The sequence below is a fragment of the Anas platyrhynchos genome, chromosome 6 (genome assembly GCF_047663525.1).
Source record: "Anas platyrhynchos isolate ZD024472 breed Pekin duck chromosome 6, IASCAAS_PekinDuck_T2T, whole genome shotgun sequence".
Classification (NCBI taxonomy): Eukaryota; Metazoa; Chordata; class Aves; order Anseriformes; family Anatidae; genus Anas; species Anas platyrhynchos.
Window position 1 is genome coordinate 30,119,010 of NC_092592.1, and position 24,309 is coordinate 30,143,318.

Here is a 24,309-nt window from a genome sequence, read left to right on the forward strand (position 1 = left end):
TTGCCCAGAAGGTTGTAATCATGAATCTTCCTTATTAAATTCCAGTCTTTGTATATAAATTGAAGTATTAAAACTATGAAACACAGTTCAAGGTTTCTAATTTCGGTACCCATGTTTCAGATTTAATTTTTAAGTCTTTAATTATGCATCAACTTGTACCTCTTCCTTACAGATGTTGAAAATGGATTTAATTATCTTCTGCAAGAGGCAAGACACCACTGTTGTTGGATTGTCTTCATGAATTAATGTTTTCAAAGTCTGTTTTGTGTTTTCTTTAGGTCAAACTTTTTTCCCACTGTGGCATTTTCCTGTCACCATCATAAAACATCCATCAAACATTTCCATTGCAACTGAGCATCTGTGCATGGGATACCTTTGGTCTATATCCGTGTAAGCATATGACTAATTTTAAAATATATTTATGTTCAACTTGATCAAATACAGAAAATCATGTTTTCATCTGTAAATTCCTGCTTACAGAGATGCTCTTAACTTAAAAAAAAAAAGCCAAAATTGAATAGAATTCACTTTTTTATGAGGACAAATAGCCTGACGCTTTCCACATGCACTTCTTTTTCTACACCAAAACAGTTAATTGTACTAATCAAATCTCTCATCCTGACTGTCAGTTCTGCCACCACAACTCATCTATGAGCCTTTTCTAGAGGACTAGATCTTTTGTGCTTCACAGGAACAAACAAGTACGGCCTCTCAGGACTATGCCAAATAATTCAACTTGTATGACTGAAGATGCTTTTGAAGACTGTGGTGTTTTGTGTCATTATGAAGGAGAGGTCAAATTTTGTATATTTTCATGGAATTTCAGCAGTTAATTTAAAAATGCATGAAAGACTATGATTTCTCCTAACAAGCTTGTCATTATCAGTAATACAGAAAATGCAATTATAATTCAGATGACAGTGGCATGGGGGAGAGGGTGTACTGATCCTTGGCTGTGTGCTACTAACAGGAACATGGTAGTATTAGTGAGATAAACAGCCATGATTCAGCATGTGTGTTTAAAGTTAGGATGAAGGTTTCAGATTTTCATATTCATTGCTAACTAACTTGTGATATCAAAAGGGGGAACACGCTGGGATATTGTGAAAAACTACAACCTATGCTTTCAAGTACTCCTGGTTTTGCATCTTAAATTTGGGCACACAAACAAGCAAAACAATCCTAATTTTAAGCTCATCTCCAGAGACTTTAGCTGAATTGAATTATGAATCACACCAAACCACAGTGCGGCGGTGGGGAATGCTAATAGTACTGTCCCCCTGCCAGCAGGGTCCCCCTTGCTCATTGAATGTACCCGAGACACAACGTACCTTGGGTAACCATTTTTTAACACTGTCACTACAGAAACCCATTGCAATCTACATGAAATCCAGGGCTGTACTTGTATATTCACCTGGTAATTCTCTGGCCTTATAAGCATTCAGCATAAAAATGAAAGGCATGGAGTGCATGAAGGAGAAAGCTCTATTTTCAAATGAGGGAACAAATAAGTAAAATGTTAAGTTTCTTACTCAAGGTGACACAGAAAGAGCTCAGAGTGCAGTTCAGGAATGAGATCAGGTGGCCTGAATTCTAGCCCATGGCTTGAACTGTTAGAACAAATGAGTTTTCTCACATATTAACCTAATGCAAACATCAAACAGCAAAAGAAAGTAGGCAAAAGCAAGCCAAAATCTACTCCCAGTAGAGTGACTTTGGCAAGTGAGAACTGAAGCAGACCTGGAATGTCAAAGACTTTTGGCTGTCATTTTATCAAGATAAAAAATAAATTAGAGTAGGCAGTTTCTCTGTGAATTATTTGTAATGAAACAGCTAAAGCCCTGAACCATTCTGCCCTGAATGTCTTTACCATCCATTTCCTCAGCAAAGATGTATGAGCAATCAGACAAAACAAGTTTGAAAGCCATTGTGCTGAAAAGTGTTGTGCGGCTGCTTTTAGTGTCTCTGCTGAAGCAGTACAGCAAATGTCTGATGTTCCTACCAATAACTCAAATACACAAATAACAGTTGGGTTTGTGACAGGCAGGAGACCTTCATGACCATGTGATGGGGAAAGCATGCAGAAACAACACCCACTTAATAAAACTCCTCTATTTATTTTCTACAACGGAGCAGGAAAATATGCCAGGGATGTTGGGTTTAAGAACTTGAGCAGGAAAAATGTCTTTGCAGTTTTCATTTTGTTTTGGGTTCAATTTTTATTGCTGTGCAAAAATAAAGCAAGGATTCAAGTCGTTTATGTTGAGGAAAAACTATTGTTGAGTGGCACAGGTGAGAGGTACCAGCCCTTGGTCTGTGCATAGAGTCCAGGCCAGGACAAAGAATTAACCTATAAACCAGCACTATTCTGAGGCAATGGAAAAATGTACTTTAAAGAACACCTGGATTTCTCTTGTGCTGCCATTTAGTGACAGAGATTCTGTTGCTATTCTGCCTATCTCAATAGAAATTTAAGAGCAAAATTACCAGTGTAAGTACAGTGCTCCATTTATTAAACACTTCAGCAACGCTTCATGCAATGGGACACCTGCTAACTACAGAAGGAAGTGTTAATACTTTCTGGCTGCTGTCATTCAGTAAGATTATCATGATGATTATACCCAGACTAATACAAGAACTAACCTGGAGAAACCTTTCCAATCTAACATAGTATCATCATCAGAATGACAGAGTCCACAGTCCCAACCTTGAGCATCACTGCAGACATAAGGAGATTCTCTAAGAAACCCCCCTGTGCTGTGGTTCCTGTCTGACTCCCACAGGTGAGTGTAATCATTTTTTACTGCCATGATTTGTATCTGCTAATCTAAATCTACACTTTTTTGGTTTAAACCCCCTATCCCTTGTCCTGTGGGTCAAGTGGAACACAGGCATGAACAAATAGAGCTGAGAGGCTGTGGTGCATGGAACAGCTCTGCAGATCTGAAGGCTTCAAACAAACTCTCAGAGGGATGCATGAATACATGAGATACAAAGATGAGAAGGGACTACAAACATAAGCAAAGACCAGTTGTTGGTTTTCTTTGTTTGCTTGTTTTTTTTGCTGAGTCCGACAAAAGCTAAAGGAAGACTCCTCACCACAGTCAAGCACTTAAAAATATTGGCCACTACTTCAGGGGGAAAGAGTTGATTAGGACACATTTTCCTCATGTGTCCTTGGGCAAAATGACACATGCATACACACATATCCAGCCTTTTGTAACATGCCTGACACCTTCTCTTCAGCAATAACAGGTGGGACAGATTGGGTGAATGTTAAACATCCTAGATTATATTATGTTTCATACCAGTGCAAGGCAGAACTAAACAGAAAACATTCTTGTTTTGTGATACCTCTGCCTTGTTTGCAAGGGACAGAAATTTCCCTTTGAGAAACAGGGCTGGACTATACAAACTCCAGAGATCCTTTCCAACCTCAGCTATTTTATGATTCTATAAATTTGATACTGTTTTATGTCAGGACAGTTTCTCGTTTGCTGGGTTGTTTAACTTTTCTGGTAAGTGCTGTGATTTTTGTCACTGAAATAGCTAATTCGGTAAATAATTTAGTGTATAAACAATTATGCTCCTAGAACCATAGTTTATTCTCCTTTATATTATAGCATATAACTGGCCTGCTCTCCAGTCCTACTGTGAAATTCCCAAGCAAGGCCAGTTCCCAGTTTTTATCAACTTCTCCCAACTACCCTTTGCACAGGATAGACTTTCAGTCTCACTGTATTCATACGTCATCCATTACCTTTTAGAGTATACTTTGCCACAGCTACAGCATGGAGCTGACTTCATCCCTCACCCTCTTGGTTCACCTCTTCACCACTTTACAAACTTTGCCTGGCATGAATCAGACTGAAATACAGCCATGAGGTTTGGGATGTAACAAAAATAGAGCCTACCTCTTCCAGCTGCACCAAGAAAGTGACATTGTGTCCTTGCTCAGCTGTCAATTTGCCATCAGTGGTGATTATGCGAAGTCCATGAGGGGCTTTTCCAGGACATTGCTGTGGTTTTGCTGTGTACTGTTCTCTCACACCATCCGTGCAGTTATTAGAAACAACTTTCCGGTACCTGCAAAGGTAAAGAGAGAAATCTCTGCAAGATGCAAGAAGGTAGGGGTTAACAGGGTTAACTGGAAACAGGGAGCTATTTTCAAGGTTTCTTTGGACTAGGGAGATTGGAAGACAACTTTTTATTGTTGCCTCTCAGCTAAGCAATCCCTGTGTATCTAACGTACAAGTAAATAATTATGTTGTTAATGGCATATGATATGTAGCACATCTATATACCACATAGATTGCATAAAATGTAGATTTATATGATGATCTAGGTTATAAATTAAATAACTATAAAGTTATAAATAAGTAATATGCACATACAGCATGGAATTGTATTCTGTTATTATATTTTTAGGTGTAGTTAAGAAGATTTTCTCACATCATAAAAGTATTCACTTCTCATCAACTGTGAGACACCTCTCACTCAAGATGTAACTCTCCAGAGCAACAGAAATTACAAAGTTGAAGAAAAAAAAGCAAATTATATCTATCTTTGAGTGTACAAAATGTCAAAGCAGCTTGGATTCCTTTGTTTTTATCACTTGCATGGGAAATGCAGCTTAAGGTCAGTCTTTTAATATATAATATATCTATATTGACTTCCAGGAAAGCCAAAGAACAATCAGCATTTGGAGTAGCTGACCATCTATTGTTTCTTTTCACTTATACATCAGTTTCATCCCTTTCCTCTAAATCCTTTTCCACCCTTTCTGCCTCACCTGATCCCATATGATTTTAACAGGAGACTTTTCAGAGATTTAGTGATCTGGCCTTTGCCTTACATTTTCCACTCAGGTTTCTTTATGGCATCATTTTTCATAGAAAGGTCTGGACAATACATGATGGCAATCTGGAGGGCCAGAATGTGCACCCTAACAAACTCAATAAAGAGGTCCCCAGGGCTTCACCCAGCTTTGAGTCACCTATAGAAAATACTGTCAGTAGCTGTTATCAGGTTGAAATCTGTATTGATAGTCTAGCTAAAAAAACACCTGCTGTGCCACTTACCCAGTGCTGTTGAGGTAACTCTGTCCAACACTGCAGTCTTTTGACAAAGAAGATGGATTATACCAAAACGCTGGTAAACACTGCCCATTGCTGTGACGTTCATATCCATAATCACTGTTTTAACATTAAGGAAAATCACATTAAAAAAATAAAAAAAATAAACACAGGTATTAGTTCATGCTCACTACTATGGATTCAAGTCTTGATTTTTGTCAATCTGTTTCTTCCTAGTGTTTCTGATTTTTTACTGATATAACAACTAATTCTTCACTCGCTTTAGCTTTTTTTTTTTTTTTTTTTTCGGTGGTGGTGGTGGAGTTGTTACCTTGCATGCATCTGAGCACAAACAAGCAGAAACAGACCATTGTTTTATTCAGGGAGTTCATGAGCTACTTCTTTATCTGGTATCCCTCCACAGTCTAATAGTATTTCTCAGGCTCAGCTCAAGACCCAAATATAATAAAAGCCAGAGATCACCAAATTCAATCACTGCTGTCTCAGTTGTATCTTAGAAACCTGAAGTGCTAAACAATTCATTGTATTTGAAAACTATATCACATTAGCTGTACAGGAAAAATTACAGCTCTGAGAGAGATGAATGGAGGCATTAACAGAAGTATTTGGTAATGGCTGCAATTTTCATTTCTATTTTGGTTTGGAAGAGGAAATGCTACCAAAAACCATGTGTCAGAAACAATGAGTCAAACTGGAATCTTTTGTTGCAAGTTGGGTTTAGCTATGAATAAATTAGCTTCAGTTCCACTAAAAATAAACAATTCCAACTGTTTTTGATTCCAAATAAAGACACTATAAAAATTGTTCATTTTTAGTTCTGTATTTGTGAAACAAATAAACAAACGAAATAAACTCTTTAAACAGTATTCTGTTCTGTTTGGGTGGAAAATCATTCTTATTCCTTATACTGAGCTTTCTCCATAAAACATAACTGAGAAGTTAATGGATAATTATTTCTGAGAACTGCTATCCAGAGGTTCACAGACTCCTTTCCAATATTCCAGTTGTGACATTGCCTCATTATCTGTGATCTTAGTGATCTCTTTCTTCCTTTCTTTTTTTTTTTTTTTTCTTGTTATCTTTAATCTTTTTGGTATCATGTAGCCTGATGTCTTACAAAAGAGGATTAGGGTAAATTAGATTATGTGATCTAAAGGCTCATGTTTGTATATAAGGAACACCAATAATGTGGATAGAGCCAGTGAAGACTCTGTCCTGGTTCCTCTAAGGGCTGTTCAAAGGAGAACCATCAAACCATTTCCAGGGTAATACCTACAAGATAATCAACAGGGAAGGCTCTGCCCAGATTATTTTGTAGACTGAGCAGGGTTACTGCACGCAGGGGTACGGAGCTCATTATGCCATGCCAAAAAAAGAGAATCTGGGGGTTGCACAAAACTTATTATGAGATGCCAAGGGGAAGAATCAAAGGCAAGAAAAGGGAAGGATCAAGTTGGTTTGAGGAATGTACAAAAATGTACAAAATTGGATGGAAAAGGAATGGGTTGTGTGTAAACATAGTGTTTTTTTTGGCTATTAACTTTCACTTCATTGTTCCCTGTCTTCTCATTAAATTCCATTTCTAACAGTTCTTCCAGGACAGGGGTTCTCTGTTCAGTGTGCATGTCTAAATAACAGCAACTGGAGTTAGACCATGGGTCACAGGGCCCATGTGCCCATGGTATGGTGCCAGCAGCCGGAATCACTGGAGTGTTTACACAGTGCCTGGGTGCGCATCAAGCCAGACAGGACAGTGAGAAGGATGAAAACCTTAGGAGCTATGTGCTGTGGTCACAAGTCTGGGCTGGATACCAGGTCTGTGAATTGACCATTGGTTTGGGGGCCGGCTACTGATGTAAAGTCATGTAGGTCTGGACCAGCTAGTGAAGAGCCCTGTTGCATGTGTCTGTCTGAATTTAAGTCAGCTGGCCAGGGGCCATCCCCTGGCAAAGATCCACAGTCTGTGCCTGTGGGCAGGAGCACCAGCAACTGGAGTGTGGCTCCAGGCCTCAGAGGCTCATACATCCAGATATCAGCAACTGGGGAGACTGGGCATCCCAGGGACAGCTGCTGGATAGAACTGGGTGTCTAAGACCAGGTACTGATGGGATCAATATTGTACCTACATTTACATATGTACATACTTTCCACAAATCAGATTTCATCTTGATCACCTAGAGAGGGAACAAGATGAGGCAACTGGTGTTTGCACAAGTGCTGTGTTTTCTGTTTGGGTTAATCTGTGTGTCCAGCCATGTATATATGCAATGTGTGTACATTTGTGTCTACCAGGAACAAATGCTCAACCTTGTTACTGCTTGGATCAGGGGATATAAAAAAGTTGCAGCAACCTCACCTCTATCAGGCTACTGGATTCAGCAGCTGCTAACAGGGAGCAACCAATGCTGATCGACAGTGTGATCAATAATACATGTAGAATAATATTAACAAGAACAAAAATATTTAAAATTATGAAGACTTTTTTTTTTTTCTTTTCCCAAATGTCTTTTCTTGCTGGGCCAAAACATGATGGTTTAAATAAAATTAATGAGTTGCTTTTAAACAATTTTAAGATCTCTGGGTTGTTATCAAAAGCTGGACAATGAGAGGAATTTTGTCACTGATTTTTATTCATGCCTGCAACCTTTTCTTCTGAATCAAGAAAGAAAAATGTTTTGAGGTAATCTAAAACCAGAGAAATTAAAAAGGTGGCATTAAACAAAAAGAAAACTAAAGCAGCACATCCCTCGGGAACACTCTTGAACACCCGTTGGACTGCACAATTGTTCCAAAAGAACATTTTGGCAGCTGTGTTGCTTGGGATAGCTACAAGTAATTGAGAACATGCTCTAGGAAACAGCAATGAACTAGATGACCTAAATGTTTTTTTCCTCAGTTTTTGTGATTGAATTTTCATGAATCTATTTACTCAGATGTTAGTGATTGAATGTTGTTTAATTGCTTTGGAAGCATCAGCCAGCCTATTCTCCCACTGCCATGTGCTCCTCTAATCATCCTTGTTGGATTAAAAGCACTATGACTGTGGAAACACTTTATAATGAAGAATAACACCATTCTGATTTGCTTAGAGAAAACAAATATTTACATACAAGTGGGACTCTTGTATTTTTGTAATTCATTTGTCAACACTGCAGTGCTATATTCCTAAGTTAGCATGTGTCAGTCTAATTAAAAAGCTGTAACATTGTACAAACACAATGTTCTGCAATCAGTTAGGTGAAAACAAAACAAAACAATACAGTAAAATCTGCTGCAGAGAGGATCAGTGCCCATAGTCCAATTTAATACAGAGTATCAAGTCTGTGATTTCTTACTGCACACTTGTCTATACTCGTGCTATAATTTTGCTTCCTGTTAGTACCCACAAATCTGGGCAAGGGAAGCTTGAGTTAACTAGGTTTGACTATACTTGGATCATATTTCTCAAAGTCAAGAGAATAAAATTATAGGATTTTCCACAACAGAAATAGTTCTAAGCACAGAAGTTTCACAGTGTCATTTTCAGGCTTGCAAATCGTCTGGCTCATTAAAGTCCTACAGAAATATCATCCCAGTAAATGACACGAATTGCTGTTCCGTATCTCTCTACAGATGCAGCAGCCCCCCGTTCACCTCCGCAATCTTGGAATCTAATGAATTCCTTGGCTACAGGCTGGTGCATGCAGAACACTGATGCTGACAACAAATTGCTGCCTACAATTTGGCACAACGGGCTTTGTAGCAATCAACAAGCATTAGCATCAATTGGATTGCCATAGCACGAGCCAGTATAGCAAAATCTGGAAACAGGAAAGGCATCAGCTTTAGACTGCAATCAGCTAGGCGAGTCATTGCCAGGTACCTGGGAATTGGAATTTGCATATATTGATGATATTTTCTGCCTGCCTGAAAGGAATTCAGGTGAAACAGATAATGTACCTATCAAAATAAAAGCAGAGCCATTTACCTGCATGGCTTGTTTTATCAGTATGAAGCAGCCTATTGCCTAGCTCTTGATTACAATGTTTTTACACTGGCCACTTTTACTAGTTTAAACTGGAATCCTATTTGTCCTAGTCAAGTAGGATGACACATCCTTCTGTGTAATTAAAGACAGATACTCATTCAATCTCAGTCAATTCTATAACCCTGCTCAAAGTGCATTTAAGATCATTATCAACGCAAGTAACAATCAAAGGAAAAAGAAATCCCCTAAGGAACTAGGTTGAATACAGACCTGACAAACATACTGTCATGGAAGAACTGTAAATCAATGTGATATTAAAATTCCACCATTTTTAAGGTATAGACATAATCAGGTAAGTCAGACAAGTGATTGCCTTTTCATACCTTCTGAGACTCAGGAGATGACTTAACACGTAAGCACAGGATTTGCTTAATATTAACAGTTTCACCTTAAGGTCAGACATGCCAGAAACTGAAAATGGTACTTGTGGTTTTGTACTTTCTGCTTTGCAAACTTTTCAGATTTCAAATAGGGCAGAATCTAGGTACCTGGGATTAAAGTTGCCTTTGTTCTATAGATTCCATAAGCTCTTGTACAAATAATTAACTGTGGCCACAGCTCTGGTGAAGTCTTACCAGCATTTTATTAGCTTACTATGATTGTCTAATAATGAACTATGGTATAAATGTAAATTTGTGCTAAAGAGAGTTGTATCTGCTTCACAGTAGTACAGGATATGAGCTGGGATTTATCTCAGAGAAGAATGGATTCAGTGACAGCTTGAATGACGGACCCAGGAATACATATGGTTATACCTGCATCACAGAGTTCAGAACAGGCGGCAACAGTTTATGTTAGTAGAGAATCTGAGATCCCCAGAGTCTTTCCAGTAAAACCAGGACTGGAAGGTATCTAGGCCCCTAAAGATGCAGAGATGCATCATAGACTTTGCATAGTGACTCTGCATTTTCCACAACCATTCAAAATGAACTAAGGGTTAACTCAAAATTACTATTCATTAGTTAAATAAGCCTACCAGAATGATAAAGCAAATTTAGTTCGTTTTAGGATGTAAACGTATGTACATTTCAGAACTGTCACCTGCATGATCCTTGTGGATATCACCAGTGAAATGAGTATGCTTGATCCTCAGTTGCTCCTTTGCCCCTCTTTGGTTGTTTGAAGTCACCAGCACCGGCGTGAACAGACTGGCACTTCCCATGGAGGTGTAAGATATAGGTATACTGATAGGAGAAGCCCTCAGTATTAATGGCAGTGGGTTCCAAGGGAGGGCTGACAAAGCGACACTTAACTCAAAGTTTCTATTAAAGGACCTGGGGGACAGGTAGCTAAAGGATGAGTACCACTAAAGCTTTCCATCTGTGTCTGGGAAGTATTTCTACTGGAGAGATATTGCCGTAATAACATTCAGACGGCAGGAAGGAACACAATGGAGGGAAAGCGGGTAAATTAATGCTTTAATAACACACAAGTAACGGTGTCATCCATTTACTCAAATCAATTAAATGAAGAAGGACAATCTCGTTTCCAGGCCGTTGCTAGGACAGATTTGAGGAGGGTTTTCCTGTGTGTTCCCACAGCCCCCTATTCCTGAAGCGCTATTGCCCTCTGGCTGTCAGCTGCAGCCCAGGCACTGAGCACCAGCTCTCTGCCGGATCAGCTCTGGCCCCAGCTACTTTTGGACCTAGGCCATGACAAGAGATGCCTAATGTCAGAAGAGCTCAGGTTTCCAAGGCTGGAGGAACTACAGTCATTTCCAGTGTCACTCAGTTTTGCTGCTGTGTAAAACAATAAACCAATGTGCCCTTTTCTCTGAGAAAGAACTACCCTGGGATGAATGCAGAGTTGAAATGAACTTTGAGTACTATGACATTACTAGGAGAAAAAAAAAAAAATTAGAAAATCTTTATGTCCATTATGACTTTTTTTTTTTTTTTCCTGAAATGATAAGACAACACTCACAGAATTAACAGGAATAACACCTTTTCTTTTCTTTTCTTTTCTTTTCTTTTCTTTTCTTTTCTTTTCTTTTCTTTTCTTTTCTTTTCTTTTCTTTTCTTTTCTTTTCTTTTCTTTTCTTTTCTTTTCTTTTCTTTTTTTCCTTTCCTTTCTAACATTACCTGATCACACAGGTATATATATATATATTTTTTTAAACTCCATGCTCTGACAAATTTAGATAATAAAATTTTCTCTGTACAAATTCAGTGTCCAAACTACACTGATTGGGACAGGGACTGTTGTCCTTGTGCATTCTGTATACAAGTCCAGATCCTGTAACTATTAATATTAATAAAAATAAATAAATCTGCCTAGTTTATTTCAAGATTGCAAAAACAAGCACAGCCAGCAAAGGGGCTTCTCCCTGCCTGACAAACACGTCTCCTTCAATCCTCTCTAATTCAAAGCCCTGTACAGACAAAACAAAGACAAATAAATAATTCAAAAACACCATGGAATTGTCATGAATGAGGATGAAGAAAGTGCTTCTTCCTTTTGCAGGAAGAACCCTACAGAGGACATCCTTTCTCAGTGAGACTTCATCCACCAATTTTCCTCCAAATTGCTCTTTGGACTAGCTTATGCAGGATGCTATAGAAGGGAAGCCTAGTGCAGAGTTTAAGAAGGCATGCACAGAATGCTATGGCACAGAAGCAGCAGCTTTCCTTTTGTTAACACAGTAAAGCTGGGCTGACAAATTCAGATGAGCCAGAATAATTGTTTTTTTTTTTTTTTGTTTTTGTTTGTTTGTTTTGTTTTGTTTTGTTTTTGTTTTTTTTTTTGTTTGTTTGTTTTTGTTTGTTTGTTTGTTTGTTTTTTTTTTGTCATTTCTTTTCTCCTCTGTCATCTCTTCCCAGTGGCTTTTCCACCTTTCTCTGGAAAATCTATGTAAAACTATGCTTCTGACTGTTTTAAGTAGATAAATAAGAGATGACTATTTCTGGTAAATATTTCTGAACTAGATGTTTATGGAAATATTTTATTCATTTTTCCTCAGAGGCGGTGGAGAAGGAAGCTGAAATGGAAAAAGTAAAAATCCAGATCTGAGAACTACGTGAAAAACAAGAGCTCAGAGAGCATTGGAGGGGAACATGACAGTCTGCCCTGAAACAAAAGTGGTTCCATCAAGAGAAGAAAGACCCTCCTAGGTGAGGGAAGGCCTTTTATCAGTTTGCTTGACACAGAAACCTGCAGTACTTTTAAGGGTACTCTTCTCAAGCTACTTTTAACAAGCTGACTTTCAAAGACACCTAATTCTGCTGATTCCATCAGATTTGAAGGGTCTTGTGGGTCCACGTGAAATGTGAACGTCTGTCATATGTCCCCAAGTTTTCTCTGAGACATTGTTTCACAGCTCAGCAGACATTTTGCAGAAAGTTTCCTCTAACTGAATGTAAAGAAATACAAGCATGTTTTCCCCTAGCAAGTATTACTACAGTACTTTTGTTCTGTACCTTGCAACAAACTTTTGTAGAAGCAAATCATGAAATCAATTTTATTAATATTCAGGACTGTCTCAGACTCAGAGAAAACAGTGATAGAGAGATTCCAACAAGGTGGTTCCCTGTCTGTTTTGTGCAAATTACTGTGAATCAGCAGGAATTTTGAAATGAAATCAGAAGCTGACATTTCATCACTCCATTAATAACTCAGCAATGGACACTATTTCCCATAAAATACAGGAGAGGAGAAAAGGCTTCAGGAGATTAAGCAAATTAATGAATGCAATGTCAAGATATCAAAAGTGATAGTCCAGATATAAAAAACAGCAGAGTAATTCCCTAGATATTTGATTTCCAAAAGCTGAACACTTGCTTAGTATACTATATATACTTATTTTTACATGTATATACAGATGTGTGTATTTATGTATGAATAATTTATTTTCTTAACACACACTATACACTACGTCATATATACTACCTTCACAGCAATTCCTGGACATTGCTGAAGTTAGACTAAATGAACCTTCTACTTTAATACTGCAAAAAGCTCAAATGAGACCTGGAAAATGGCTTGTTCAGCATTAGTTTTCTGAGAGCTTTAACAAGGATTACAGATACTTACTTTCCCTTTCTTTCTTTTGACATACCTACACTATCAGGGAGGAATCTACTTAGCCACCTACACATTTAATTTCTGCTCCCTGCAATCCTACAGACTCTCTAGTGAGTTCTGTTTTTGTGGGGTGGGAAGCATGTCATTTTAGGTAATCTCACACATTTTTTTGTGCTCATTGCTCACCAGTCAAAGTCTGCTTCTGTGCACACACATGGCTCTGAGGTCATAGCCCCTGCATATTTTCCTTGCATGCATTTCTTCTCTGACTTGCGTTTCCTGTAGATCCTCTTTGCTCCCATAATGCAAGCTTCTCCCTGGAAACAAAACCAAAAATATCTTTCTCTGACACCCACCAGGCTGTTTGTAACACCCAATTTTTCAAGACTGTGCAATAATAGGGGCTGTGACTCAAGGGAAGAGGATGGGAAGTCAAATAGCGTGTCAGTACAGTGGAGCTAATTAAAGCTACTGAAGCTTAAATTGAAACTAAAGCAGCTTTTCCAATACACACCAATAAATGATCTGGGTTTATTTATGTATCAGATTCAGTTCTGAATTTGTTCCAGACCCAGTAAGTATTTGATTCAGGCCCATTTCTCATTTATAGATTAGGTTTCACAGCAACTGAAACCACAGCCTGATCCCTCTGCTCTTTGAGATAGAGCAGGTCTATTTCTTTGGTCTAATCTCTTTGGCAATGATTTTGTTCAGTGGAAATTAGTAATACATGTATATGTAAATACTTTCCATAGATTAGATTCTGAGTTCAGGTTTTTCAGGGTTTGATTTGTTGTGTACTGGATGTTAACACTTCCTTGTCTTTTCACTATCTTGAGCACCCTGTTAAACATTTCTATCTAGGAAACATGGCTCAGCCTTGTAATCTCAAAGGAAAGCAAATCAAAAGGCAAAAGTCTACAGCCGTCTTCCTAAAAATAGTTCTGCAAACTCCAAAGCCAACATCCTCAAAGATATACTGCAAAATCCTTGGCATTTTTGCTTATGTGAGCACAAGAAAGTAAAGAACAAAAGACAGTGGGGTCTCAATTGTTACCTTTTGTGCTGTAAGTTAAAGAAAATATTAATGGTTTAGATTTGCCCATGAAAAGAGAAGGGTTTGAATGGCAACTCATGTAAAATGCTGTGGATTCTTGAATTTCAAGGAAGCTGTACCGATTTTCATCATCTGCAGATCTAAGTCATAACTGGTATTTTTGGTGTGGTATTGTGCTTTGTGTGAGCAGCTAGTCTGAGTCAAGCTACTTTCATTTCATATTCGTTATTAAATTATTGCCCAGCACAGAAAGACAACCTTTGATGATATAAAAATGTATGTATCACTTTAGACTTCAGTGGAGCCTGTGGTGTTTATATAACCACAGAATTTGGGCCATATTTTGTTTTAATCTGATATAAGACAGGCATTGTGTCAAACTTAGCAGAGCTGAGAAGATGCCCCCAAGGCAGGCACAGGCACTGCGCAAAGCACGTTGGCTTGCTGGCTACTTGAGAGATGTTTCCAAGAGTGATGCAGCCCCTGCATCCAGGATGCCAGGGACAGGGCACAGGGGGACCCAAAAGAATGGGGAATAAAGTGTCTGGCTTTCACAGTAGAACTAACAGCTGAGAGTGATGGAGCAAGTATGAAAACATGTGAATAAGACGTGAGAGTGAGAGGCCTGGATTGTAGGGAAACAAGTTTGAGAGAACTAGAAGGGTCTTAAGATACTGACTATGAGGACAGAGAATGCAAGGAGAGAAAGGAGGTAAGGATGAAGAAATTGGATGGGAGTTCTCAGAAGGAAGGAGTCTGGGCCTCTTTTAGCAGCGGTGCTTCTACTGCTGCTGCATCCCTCAGCTCTGGATAAGAATCATAACAGGAAAAAAACAGTGGATCATGATGATCTTTAGCTGTAGGTTCATTTAGCTTCAGGTATAATCCCAGGCTTCTTGCTTCTTACCTGGCTGTGGAGCTGCCAAGGCCTGTAGTCCTCTTCTGCACACCTCCGATCAAAAATGGACTTGTAGTCAATTTTCACCAGCTGCCACTCTGATCGGTGGCTGAAATGTCCAAACACTCTACAGAACACAGCAGAAAGTACATACAGTAAAAGGTAGCACCACATGGAGTCTAGTAGTTACAGAGGTACAGTCACTGACAAATTTCCAGCAGAGATTAATTGCTTTGGAAGTCCTAGTCCTACTGATTTTCACTTGACTGACATTGTGGAAGTGAGACTTATGCTCCAAAATACCCACAAACCTCTTAGATTACACATAGCTTTTGTTCTGTGGATCAATAGCCTCCCAATTCTGTCTTTCTCCAAACTGATCAAACAGAAGAGACCTGACATAGGCTGGAGACAGTCATACCTGCAGGATTTTCATATTTTAATTATGAGCTTTGGGAATCATTTCAACAAGAATTAAAACCAGTACATTAAGGTACCATTCTTCATAAATTTCTGCTAACTCAGGTTAATTTCCAAGCCAAATATTTTGTTTATTACAGGTCAGTTCACTTTTTACAGACAGAAAAATAAATTTTCTCCTCTTTTTCCAAACTTGGTCTCAGGTAAAAGGTCACAAATTCAGGCAGGGTGAATCCAGATTTATGCACAATGCAGTTCTCAGCATACCACTTTGAAACTAATCACAATTTTTTGTGAGTCAGCCTCCAGGCAACATTTTATCATTCATTCTTACAAAGAATGTCTTCATTTTTCTGCTTCTCAGTTAAAAAATAGAAAGTAGTAGCAAAACCACAGCTATAAAAATAGTCCACCATTTTTCTTTTAAATATTCATCTGTCAAGAGAACTCTGCTTTAAATCACATTCAATTTGAGTAGTGGGGTTTCATGCTTGTAAGCTAAATGATAATGTGTTTACAGCTTGCAAGGAACCATACTGTCATTCCCTCAATCATATCAGAAATAGACATTGATGATTCAGCAACAGAAGTCTGCATACTCCTGGCTTCAGATAACACTTGGTTTGGTCACCAGCCCAAAAGAGTGTTATGTTATAATCGATCCTCATAAGATAATTATGGCACAGTTTGCATCAACGTTAGTATGATGGCAAGCTCACTTACGTCATGATGAGAGTTTCCTCTCCAGGTTCCCCTAAAACTCCATCTACAAACAGTGGGAGAGATGTGAAACTGTACTTGCTCCAAGATTTCCCTTCATCAAAACTTAGCCTAGTGGAGAAAGCAGAATTAGTATCTTATTTTATTCACCAACTTTACTTGAGGGGACTCACCAGTCCACTATGGATGCTATGGATAATTAGGAAGCAGCTTTTATTCTCGAATACTGGATTTTTAGTCCTTGAAATAACTACTTTTTGGGGGAGCACCATAAATCATAGCATTGATCAAGCTTGTCTGGCATTATACTGCTAAGCCAAGGCCAATACTTAAGTGGCAGAAACTTATAAAGCTATATTAGAGATTGGTGCTTTAAGGGTACAATGTAGCCTACAACTCAGATTTTTATTTTATTTATTTTTTTAAATACACTACTAATTTTGAGCACCTTATTTTTAGGTCAAAAACATAAGACATTTTAAGGAGGTTAGATTCCCAGAGCATGAGAGATTTGTCTCATCTGACTAGCAGTCTTCCCTGCAGCGGATCTAAGTGAAAGCTTGGAACCACTCCTCACTTTTTCAGTCTTGAGTCTGTGTGTTTAGATATAACTCTTACCATAACGACAGTAAAACATTCAAAACAGCATAAAACTATTCTATCTACCATATAAACTAAGGGTGCTAACTAGAAGAGACATTCTTGTCTTATTGGCTACATAACCCTGGTGATACTCAACAAAATTCTCATTCATAACTGTTGCCTGACATATAGAAGACAATTTAATCAATAATTTTTAAAAATTAAGAGTACTTTGGCAACTTAATAAGAGGAAAAGTCATAATCCAAACTGCATATTATATAAATAACCAAATTCAAGAAGCCAAAGCTTAGTAAATCAGGGAAGCCATGGAATTATCTTGACAGTATCTAAGATCTGGCCAAGATGAAACTGGGCAAGCTGGAATTGTCAAGATTTAGTTTTATCTGAGTTCATTTGCCCTTTTCTTAAATGGTATTTTCTAGATTGTAGCTACAAAAAAAAACAGTGACTGCAGCCTAACTACTTACTTCTTCACATCTAAAAGGAAGGGCATCAAACTATCAAATTTAGAACCAGAGTCATTACCAGAGATGTCTGATAGGCAGAGATGTGTGTTTTATGGCAACCAGTACTCCACCTTGATCCAGGTACAGAACACTGTGCTCCTCCTCAAAGATCTGGAAAAATAAACATATATTTAGATCTATTTTGCTTAGTAACAAGAAAATGTCATAGTTCAAGTATGATTATGACAGAGGATAGGTATGTGCTACAGAAGTTACTGAGTAGAGGAACACAGCCTGTATGGCGACAATTCCTTTTTAAGTCTGTTCAGGTTCCAGAGAAATGCCTCTGCTTAGCAGAAAGTTAGAAACATGAACTTCTGCAAGGACCAACAATTTTCCTCTATTTGATGACAGAGTTTTGTTTGAAGAACTTGATGTGCCTGCATGTATCTGGCCATAGCACACACAAGTGATGTAGAGGTTAAAATGATGGCTGGTCAAACACTGTAAAATAATTAGATTTCTGGAATATCAAATATTTAAACAGATTTTATTTTTCTGTGTCTTTTTGGTTTCTGCTTTCTGCAAACATCTGCTCTCTAGTTCTTGTAGCAGCACTTGTGAGTCTGTGAAAGTGACTCGGTCTCCATGACATAATATTTCATCTAGAAAATGGGAATAGAATTTCCCTTTCTGAAGATAAACACACTGACAGGCAACAGTGTTTCATTAACAGGTGGAATTCCACCAAATATTAGGAAAATGATTTAACTGCATCATCTAGTCTCTTTCTGCTATCATTGAAGAGTCAGAAACTTCAGAACAAGATGAAATGCATTCTGTCTTTTTCTCCATTAACTTCAGAACAAAGCAAGATAATTGCTGTAGAGAGACACTGAGCTTTGGACAATTCAACTCAGGTGAAATGAGTCCCACACATGAGGGAGTAGAATAGTGTTACTGATAATATTCTAGAAAGTATAATAATGGATGAAGAGAAAAATAATTTGATCAGTACAAGAGACAAACAACATTAACAAGAAACACGGTCCTTCCCTTTAAATATCCATATTTTACTGTGTTTCTGTCTGCTACAGGGTTAAACTGAAGCTAAACTGCGTAGTGCAAAATTAATTTTCTGTTATATAATGCTTAATGACATACATAGTCCTTTTCTTTGGGCATCTCTCTACCTCTCAGGAGAGAAGTCTTCCCTTTTTGCAAAAGATTTGCAAAAAGCTACTTCGAATTAAAAAAAAAAAAAAAAAAGGCATTTTGAATCTTTTTCTTTGACAGTTTCCTATAATCACTATTTAGATCTGTGATTCAGTGTCATATACCTGTCTCCATGTGTTCCCAGCATCTGCAGAAACAAACATGCTGATGTCATCATCTGACAGTTCAGTGCCTATATTGCCTGTAAGAAGAACATTGATTAGTGATACAAGACTTCAAGAAACACCAGAATTACCAAATTGAGAGAGTAAACATATTTATTTTCCTTTTGTAAGTACAGAGCTTTTAGTTTTGGGAAGAGAAAGGAGGAGAAAGGAGAGACTCAGTTTGAAGAAAATATATGTTAAAAAAAAAATAAAAAATCATACATTTCTATACACCTCTATACACAAAGGAAATTGCCTGTTTCGAATCTAATGTCTGGTAGGCTTAATCCTGAAAGCCATTTTCCATAAAAAACAGATAAGTTGAAGGTCCATGACGACTTCCGTTTGTGACATCCCACAAGCTAGTCAACACCCTCCATGCCTATCATACACTCAACATTTTCTGTGTTTGCACATCATGTACAGGAAATATTTGTTTCATACCTGATGCTACAATAATGCTGGGGGCAGTGTCTCGACTGGCGATGTTTCCTGAGGTATAGGGATTCTCTGAGACCTTCAGATGAAGATGAAGGGAGCAATAGGGCTATGGAGAAAGGGGAAATAAAAGTAAAAACCATACACAACATGAAATGCATGCTCCTGTTTCTACAGGCTTTTGTGCTGTATAGGGCATAAGATACCAATTAGCAGTTACTCTTAAGAAGTTCAAATACTTCTTCCTAACCACTGTATTCCGCCACCCTCTAAAAGACATGGCCGCTGTTCTGAGGGCTTTGTTGTCCATTTCCAACGTAGCTTCTTTCACTAGGGTGAAACTCTCTTACAAAGATGAGATCTTGGAGGCTGTTTGCACAAAGGAGGCAACTAGACTTGCAAGTGCAGGTAATGGTAGGGACTACCCAGCACTCCTGACTGTTGGGTCTCTTCAGAAGCAAGCTAGGTTACAGATTGATGAAGTGACTCACAGAGCAGCAGTGCTCAAGCTCTTTTCTACAACGATAAGCAATATAAACTTATCAGTGTAGTGTGGTAGGAAGAAGTATCAGAACTGGGAAATGTCAGCTTAAAAGTTGTTTAATACAATATATCATCACCCCATGTGGATGTGACCTTTGAGATTTCATTACAAATACATCAATAGAAACCTTACCTATTTCTTATTGATTTTATATCTCAGGTACTCAGATCAGACAGAAATGGTACAGAATAAATCAGTTGAGCAAGAAGGTAACACAGGCCAAAGTTGCCATTATTATTGTCTCCATAACTGTAGTCTGGAAATTTCTGAAACTATTTTTTTTCTGAAAATTTCTAATAATTTTTACTTTCCTTTGGGGTTTATTTTCACTCTTTTATTTATTTATTTATTTATTTATTTATTATTTTTATTTTTATTTTTTTCTTCCAAACCTCATGAAATAGGCTATGTGAAAGGAAGGGGAAAAATACTGGCAAGAAAACCTGAAGCTAACTGACCAAACTGAAGGGGACATCAGACGGTTTGGGCACAAAAACACAGCAAAGCACATGCTTCAGCTTGCTTGCCTGTATGACAAGCAGGATGCTATGCAGAAGGCTCTTCAAGCCCTAAGGAGGCAGGTCTCTCTCTCTCTCTTACATGTCTAAGTGCTGATTTTCCAGCCTCATAAGTTTTGTAGGCTTCCTCTGCAGTCACTGTATGAAGACCTTTAATATATCACATCTCCAGGTAGAAGTCTAGGACTCTGAACTGAAAATCTCCATGTGGATAAAGACAACCACAAAAGGCAGGTTTATTTATTTATTTTAAAGGTGACTGAAGGTGGTGAGGAGGGTTGGGAGCTCTCACTTACGTGTGACAGGAAAAAGAGACATGGGATGGTGCAGAAAGGAGCACAAGCTGCCAAGTGGGATGTACTGAGCAGCCTAACTCTAACTGACAGCCTTGTGAGGGCAGCTGCTAGAGCAGCCTGGGGGCACGGGGAGGGAGTGGAAACCAAATCGAGCTGACATGCATAAAGGAAGTGGAAAAACATTACAAGAGAATGAATTCTCCCCTTTTACAGAACTAAATACAGAACATATTTTTAAAACTACATACTCCAAGTCCACCTCAGAATTTTCAAGACAGTAGCTAATGGCACCAATTCAGCCAATTCTCCAATCTGATAGATTTGATCTCACTAGACCCAAGTTTTTGTGCTACCAAAATTTTTCTTTCAAATTTGTAACACTTTACAGATATAGTAGACAGAAATGGAATAAATACATCAAATATTAAAAGCCATATCACCTCTCTAAGTAAAGAGACAGTGTTTCTAGTGGTATGATTTATTGATTGGAGTGCAGCACTGCACAGAGACTGTACTGACAACTGGACACAGCTTAAAAAGCAACTTCTCCATTCTAGCCAAACACCTTGTATGTCTAAGACCTGTTTTATCCTGAAAGGGGCACAAAATAATTATTCAGATCAATCATAATTTGTCTAGAAACAAGTGCGCCTTGTATGTCTAGCAGCTGCTACTGACTGTCCCTGATCAGGAGTCAGGCCAAGTATTGCAGTACAAGGATAATGCTAGACACCATCCAGAAACTAGGGGTGGTCACAGTATTTGCTCACCAGCAACTGCAAAGGTCAATGAAAAGAGAAAACACTTCCAGGAAGGATATTCACAACACCTCACCTGGATGCTGAAATTATTCTGTGGCAGATGGTGTGAATGCTTCCTCCCCCAATAAGAAATGTGTTTTTGTCCTAAAATCCTTATAATCCATACAGACAAGACAACCAAAATGTAGGAGGGAATAAACAGATGTCTGGGGAAGAGAGGCACAGAGAAAATAAATGACTTGCCCAAGGTCACATAAGAAATTGGAAATAGGCCTAAAAATTGAATCAACATTCTCCTGAGATTCAGCCCAATGTTTTAACCACAAGACCATCCTTGAAAGCTAAGTGATTAACTCTCCTAGACAGATGCCCATAACTTGCAAGATAGAATTACTCCTCAGTTAACCACTTCACAGCACAAGATAAGTATCAAACAAAACCAGAATCTTTGGGATATCATACTTTGGCAGCTATTTTATGAAGATTAAGTGTATTCAGACTAGAAAACTAGTGGTATAAACAAGAAAAATTAAACCTTGGGCTTAGATGGAATTTCATTGTTTTCTTCTATCCTCGTTATTCAGAGCAATTTCACAAAAAAATTCAAAGAATTCTTTGACTTTGAAACAAACAAACAAGCAAACACCTTGAGCTTATTATTGGTAGAGGGATGTCTCTGTCTGCTTGCCTTGTGTTTCAACCAGATTCCCTCTTAACTTCCTTAGCTGCCAACTTAGATTCTATATCCTTATTTCTGCATTTACTCTCCCTTAGTTTAGGCTGAGGTTAAAGACAGGATAGTATTCCATTCTCAGGTTTGGGATGACAATCCAGTCACTCCAGGAACAGGCAGATCCCATTCTGCCAAAAGCTGAGATGTACATCATCACTGTGTTCCAAGCTTTAGCTAGAGATAATTATGCTGAAAACCAGCAGTGTGAAAGCATTAGTATCTGTCCTGGAGTAATGTTGGAAGCTAAGATAGATTTACAATAGACCATTAGGAATTCACCTAGCTATGCCATAAGGAGAAGTAGGATCGTGCCAGGAACAGTAATATGTAGAAGGAAAAGGAACAACTGACACAGAGGGGTAAAACTATTGGTGATGCAGAAGTAGACAGAGTAGAGCTACAGAGGTGAGATGAGCTCATGAATTGTTTAAGTACTACAGCTATGTCATACTGACAAGGAACAGAATTGCCTTAGAGCAGGGGACAATTTCATTTCTCCATGATTTTCCTGAGCAGAATGCCCTTATGGAACCCTGACATTTGCAGACACATATTTACAGTGCTTTCACCTTGAAATCCCCCCTATCCCTCCCAACTTCTTTAGAACCATAGAGTTGTAGAATAGTTTGGGTTGGAAGAGGAAAAACAAACATGGCTAAACATTCTTCTGGACTTAATCACAGGGAAGGGATAAGTTTCTCCCCATTCTTCTTCTGGAATAGCAAAGCCTCAGATAACACAGTTTAAGTCCATTAAGAATTTGTCCCTGACCACCTTGACATCAAGTGATCAATTTCTACAGAAGCCCACTGACCTGAGATACCTATCCAAACCCAACTCATAGTGTGTTTAGGAGGTGGTCATGAAAACAGGATGAGAAGCCTCCCATCTAGCTTGCATAGGTGGAAATAATTCTCAGATCAACCACATGGTTTTGTAGAAAGCAAAATTAAAATGAGGCAGAGTTTAAGCTGTAGTTTGTGCATAGTGGAGCTACAAGAACGTGACTGCAAATTGCAGAGAACCAAAACCTCCTCTGTCAGTTCTCAGTGCGCCCCTACAAGTGCCCACACTTTTGCTCCTGATTATGATCTCTTGTCTGTCTTGTTCAAGTTTATCATGCCTAAGGGAACTCCAGCTTCTATAGACATATCTGATCTAATTTTAAACGGACTGAATTGTGTTCTTAGGTACCCATGATTATTGTGGAGTATGGATGGGAAGGCTTAAGGGAGCCATTATTCCCTTTTTCCATAAGAACAGTCCAGTCCTGGTTTATCCTCTGCCATAGAACCACTTCCACTATATAGTAGATGCTGCAATAGCATCTTCTTTCATTCAGTATGCAACTTCTGCAAACAACTGTTCCATAAGGACCCTGCAGAACAGAACCTCTGGTTCATTTATAACCACAATGGCAAGTCAAATTTTTTTTTTATTATTATTTTTTTTTTTTTACAAACAACATGCAGGTACAGGACAGTACCAGGAAGAGCAGTCTAAGTAATGCACCTGATTTTGCCTGGAGCCAGGTTAGAATTTTTTAATATAAAAGCTCTTGAAAATCTCAAAGGCAGAGTTCAGATTATTATCCTTCTACAGGAGGGTATAGATGACATAGGCTAAAAAAAAGTAGGTAGATATCAGGCTAAGTTATCCTATTTAACAGAGAGCTCCAATTCTATTAAAATCATGTATTTCCCTTTCACTCTTGGAAACCATTTGCTTATAATGAAGATTAAAGATTTATCTATATGCTGATCTATATCGATAGGTGCAGACACAGGTACAACATAACACCTAACACATAGCAGTACATATATTTGCATGAATATGTCAATTCTCACTTTTGAGCTCACAGAGAAAATGATAACTCTTTACACTGCCAACAGACTGGCCTGAAAGAAAACAGTTCTCTTTTTGCTTGAGCCAGTCTCAAATTATTAGGGTTCCTGAAACTTCGTGAGCTACAGTAGCTCACTCCTCCCATCTAGTGACCAGAGAATCAACTGCGCAGAAACGGCATCCAGCTTCACCTGCTGTTTAAGGGGAGACCATCAGTTGTGCAGAAGGAAACTGATCTATGACGCTTCCTTTTGTTCCAGAAATTAAATTACATTCAATTACAATGCCAGTTCTTGATATGCCATCTGGCGGCCCAAGCCTGACATACCACACTTTTAAAATACAGCGTTGCCTCTGTGAGTTACACCACACGGAGAGGTTCTGCCCTCTCCTTCTGTTACCTGGTAGAAAAAGATTGTTCTGGGTTGTTAGCACTCCCAAGTCGTACCCTCTCCCCCCTCTCCCTCCTTCCCCCTCCCACCCCCCCACCCCCCCATGTACTTA

At 38.5% G+C, this 24,309-nt stretch overlaps 1 protein-coding gene across 4 annotated transcripts in view; it reads right to left on the reverse strand.

The window, feature by feature from the left end:
- Positions 1 to 24,309, reverse strand: part of SORCS1 (sortilin related VPS10 domain containing receptor 1) — a 287,180-nt gene that overhangs the window by 36,463 nt on the left and 226,408 nt on the right. For all 4 annotated transcript variants that reach the window (XM_027460308.3, XM_072039771.1, XM_072039770.1 and 1 more), the window contains exons 11-18: positions 19,115 to 19,217; positions 18,629 to 18,705; positions 17,368 to 17,459; positions 16,242 to 16,349; positions 15,108 to 15,225; positions 13,330 to 13,460; positions 5,082 to 5,195; positions 3,915 to 4,086 (exon numbers count right to left, since the gene is read on the reverse strand). In XM_027460308.3, coding sequence (XP_027316109.3) covers positions 3,915 to 4,086; positions 5,082 to 5,195; positions 13,330 to 13,460; positions 15,108 to 15,225; positions 16,242 to 16,349; positions 17,368 to 17,459; positions 18,629 to 18,705; positions 19,115 to 19,217 — 915 coding nt within the window. The remainder of the gene's footprint in view (positions 1 to 3,914; positions 4,087 to 5,081; positions 5,196 to 13,329; positions 13,461 to 15,107; positions 15,226 to 16,241; positions 16,350 to 17,367; positions 17,460 to 18,628; positions 18,706 to 19,114; positions 19,218 to 24,309) is intronic.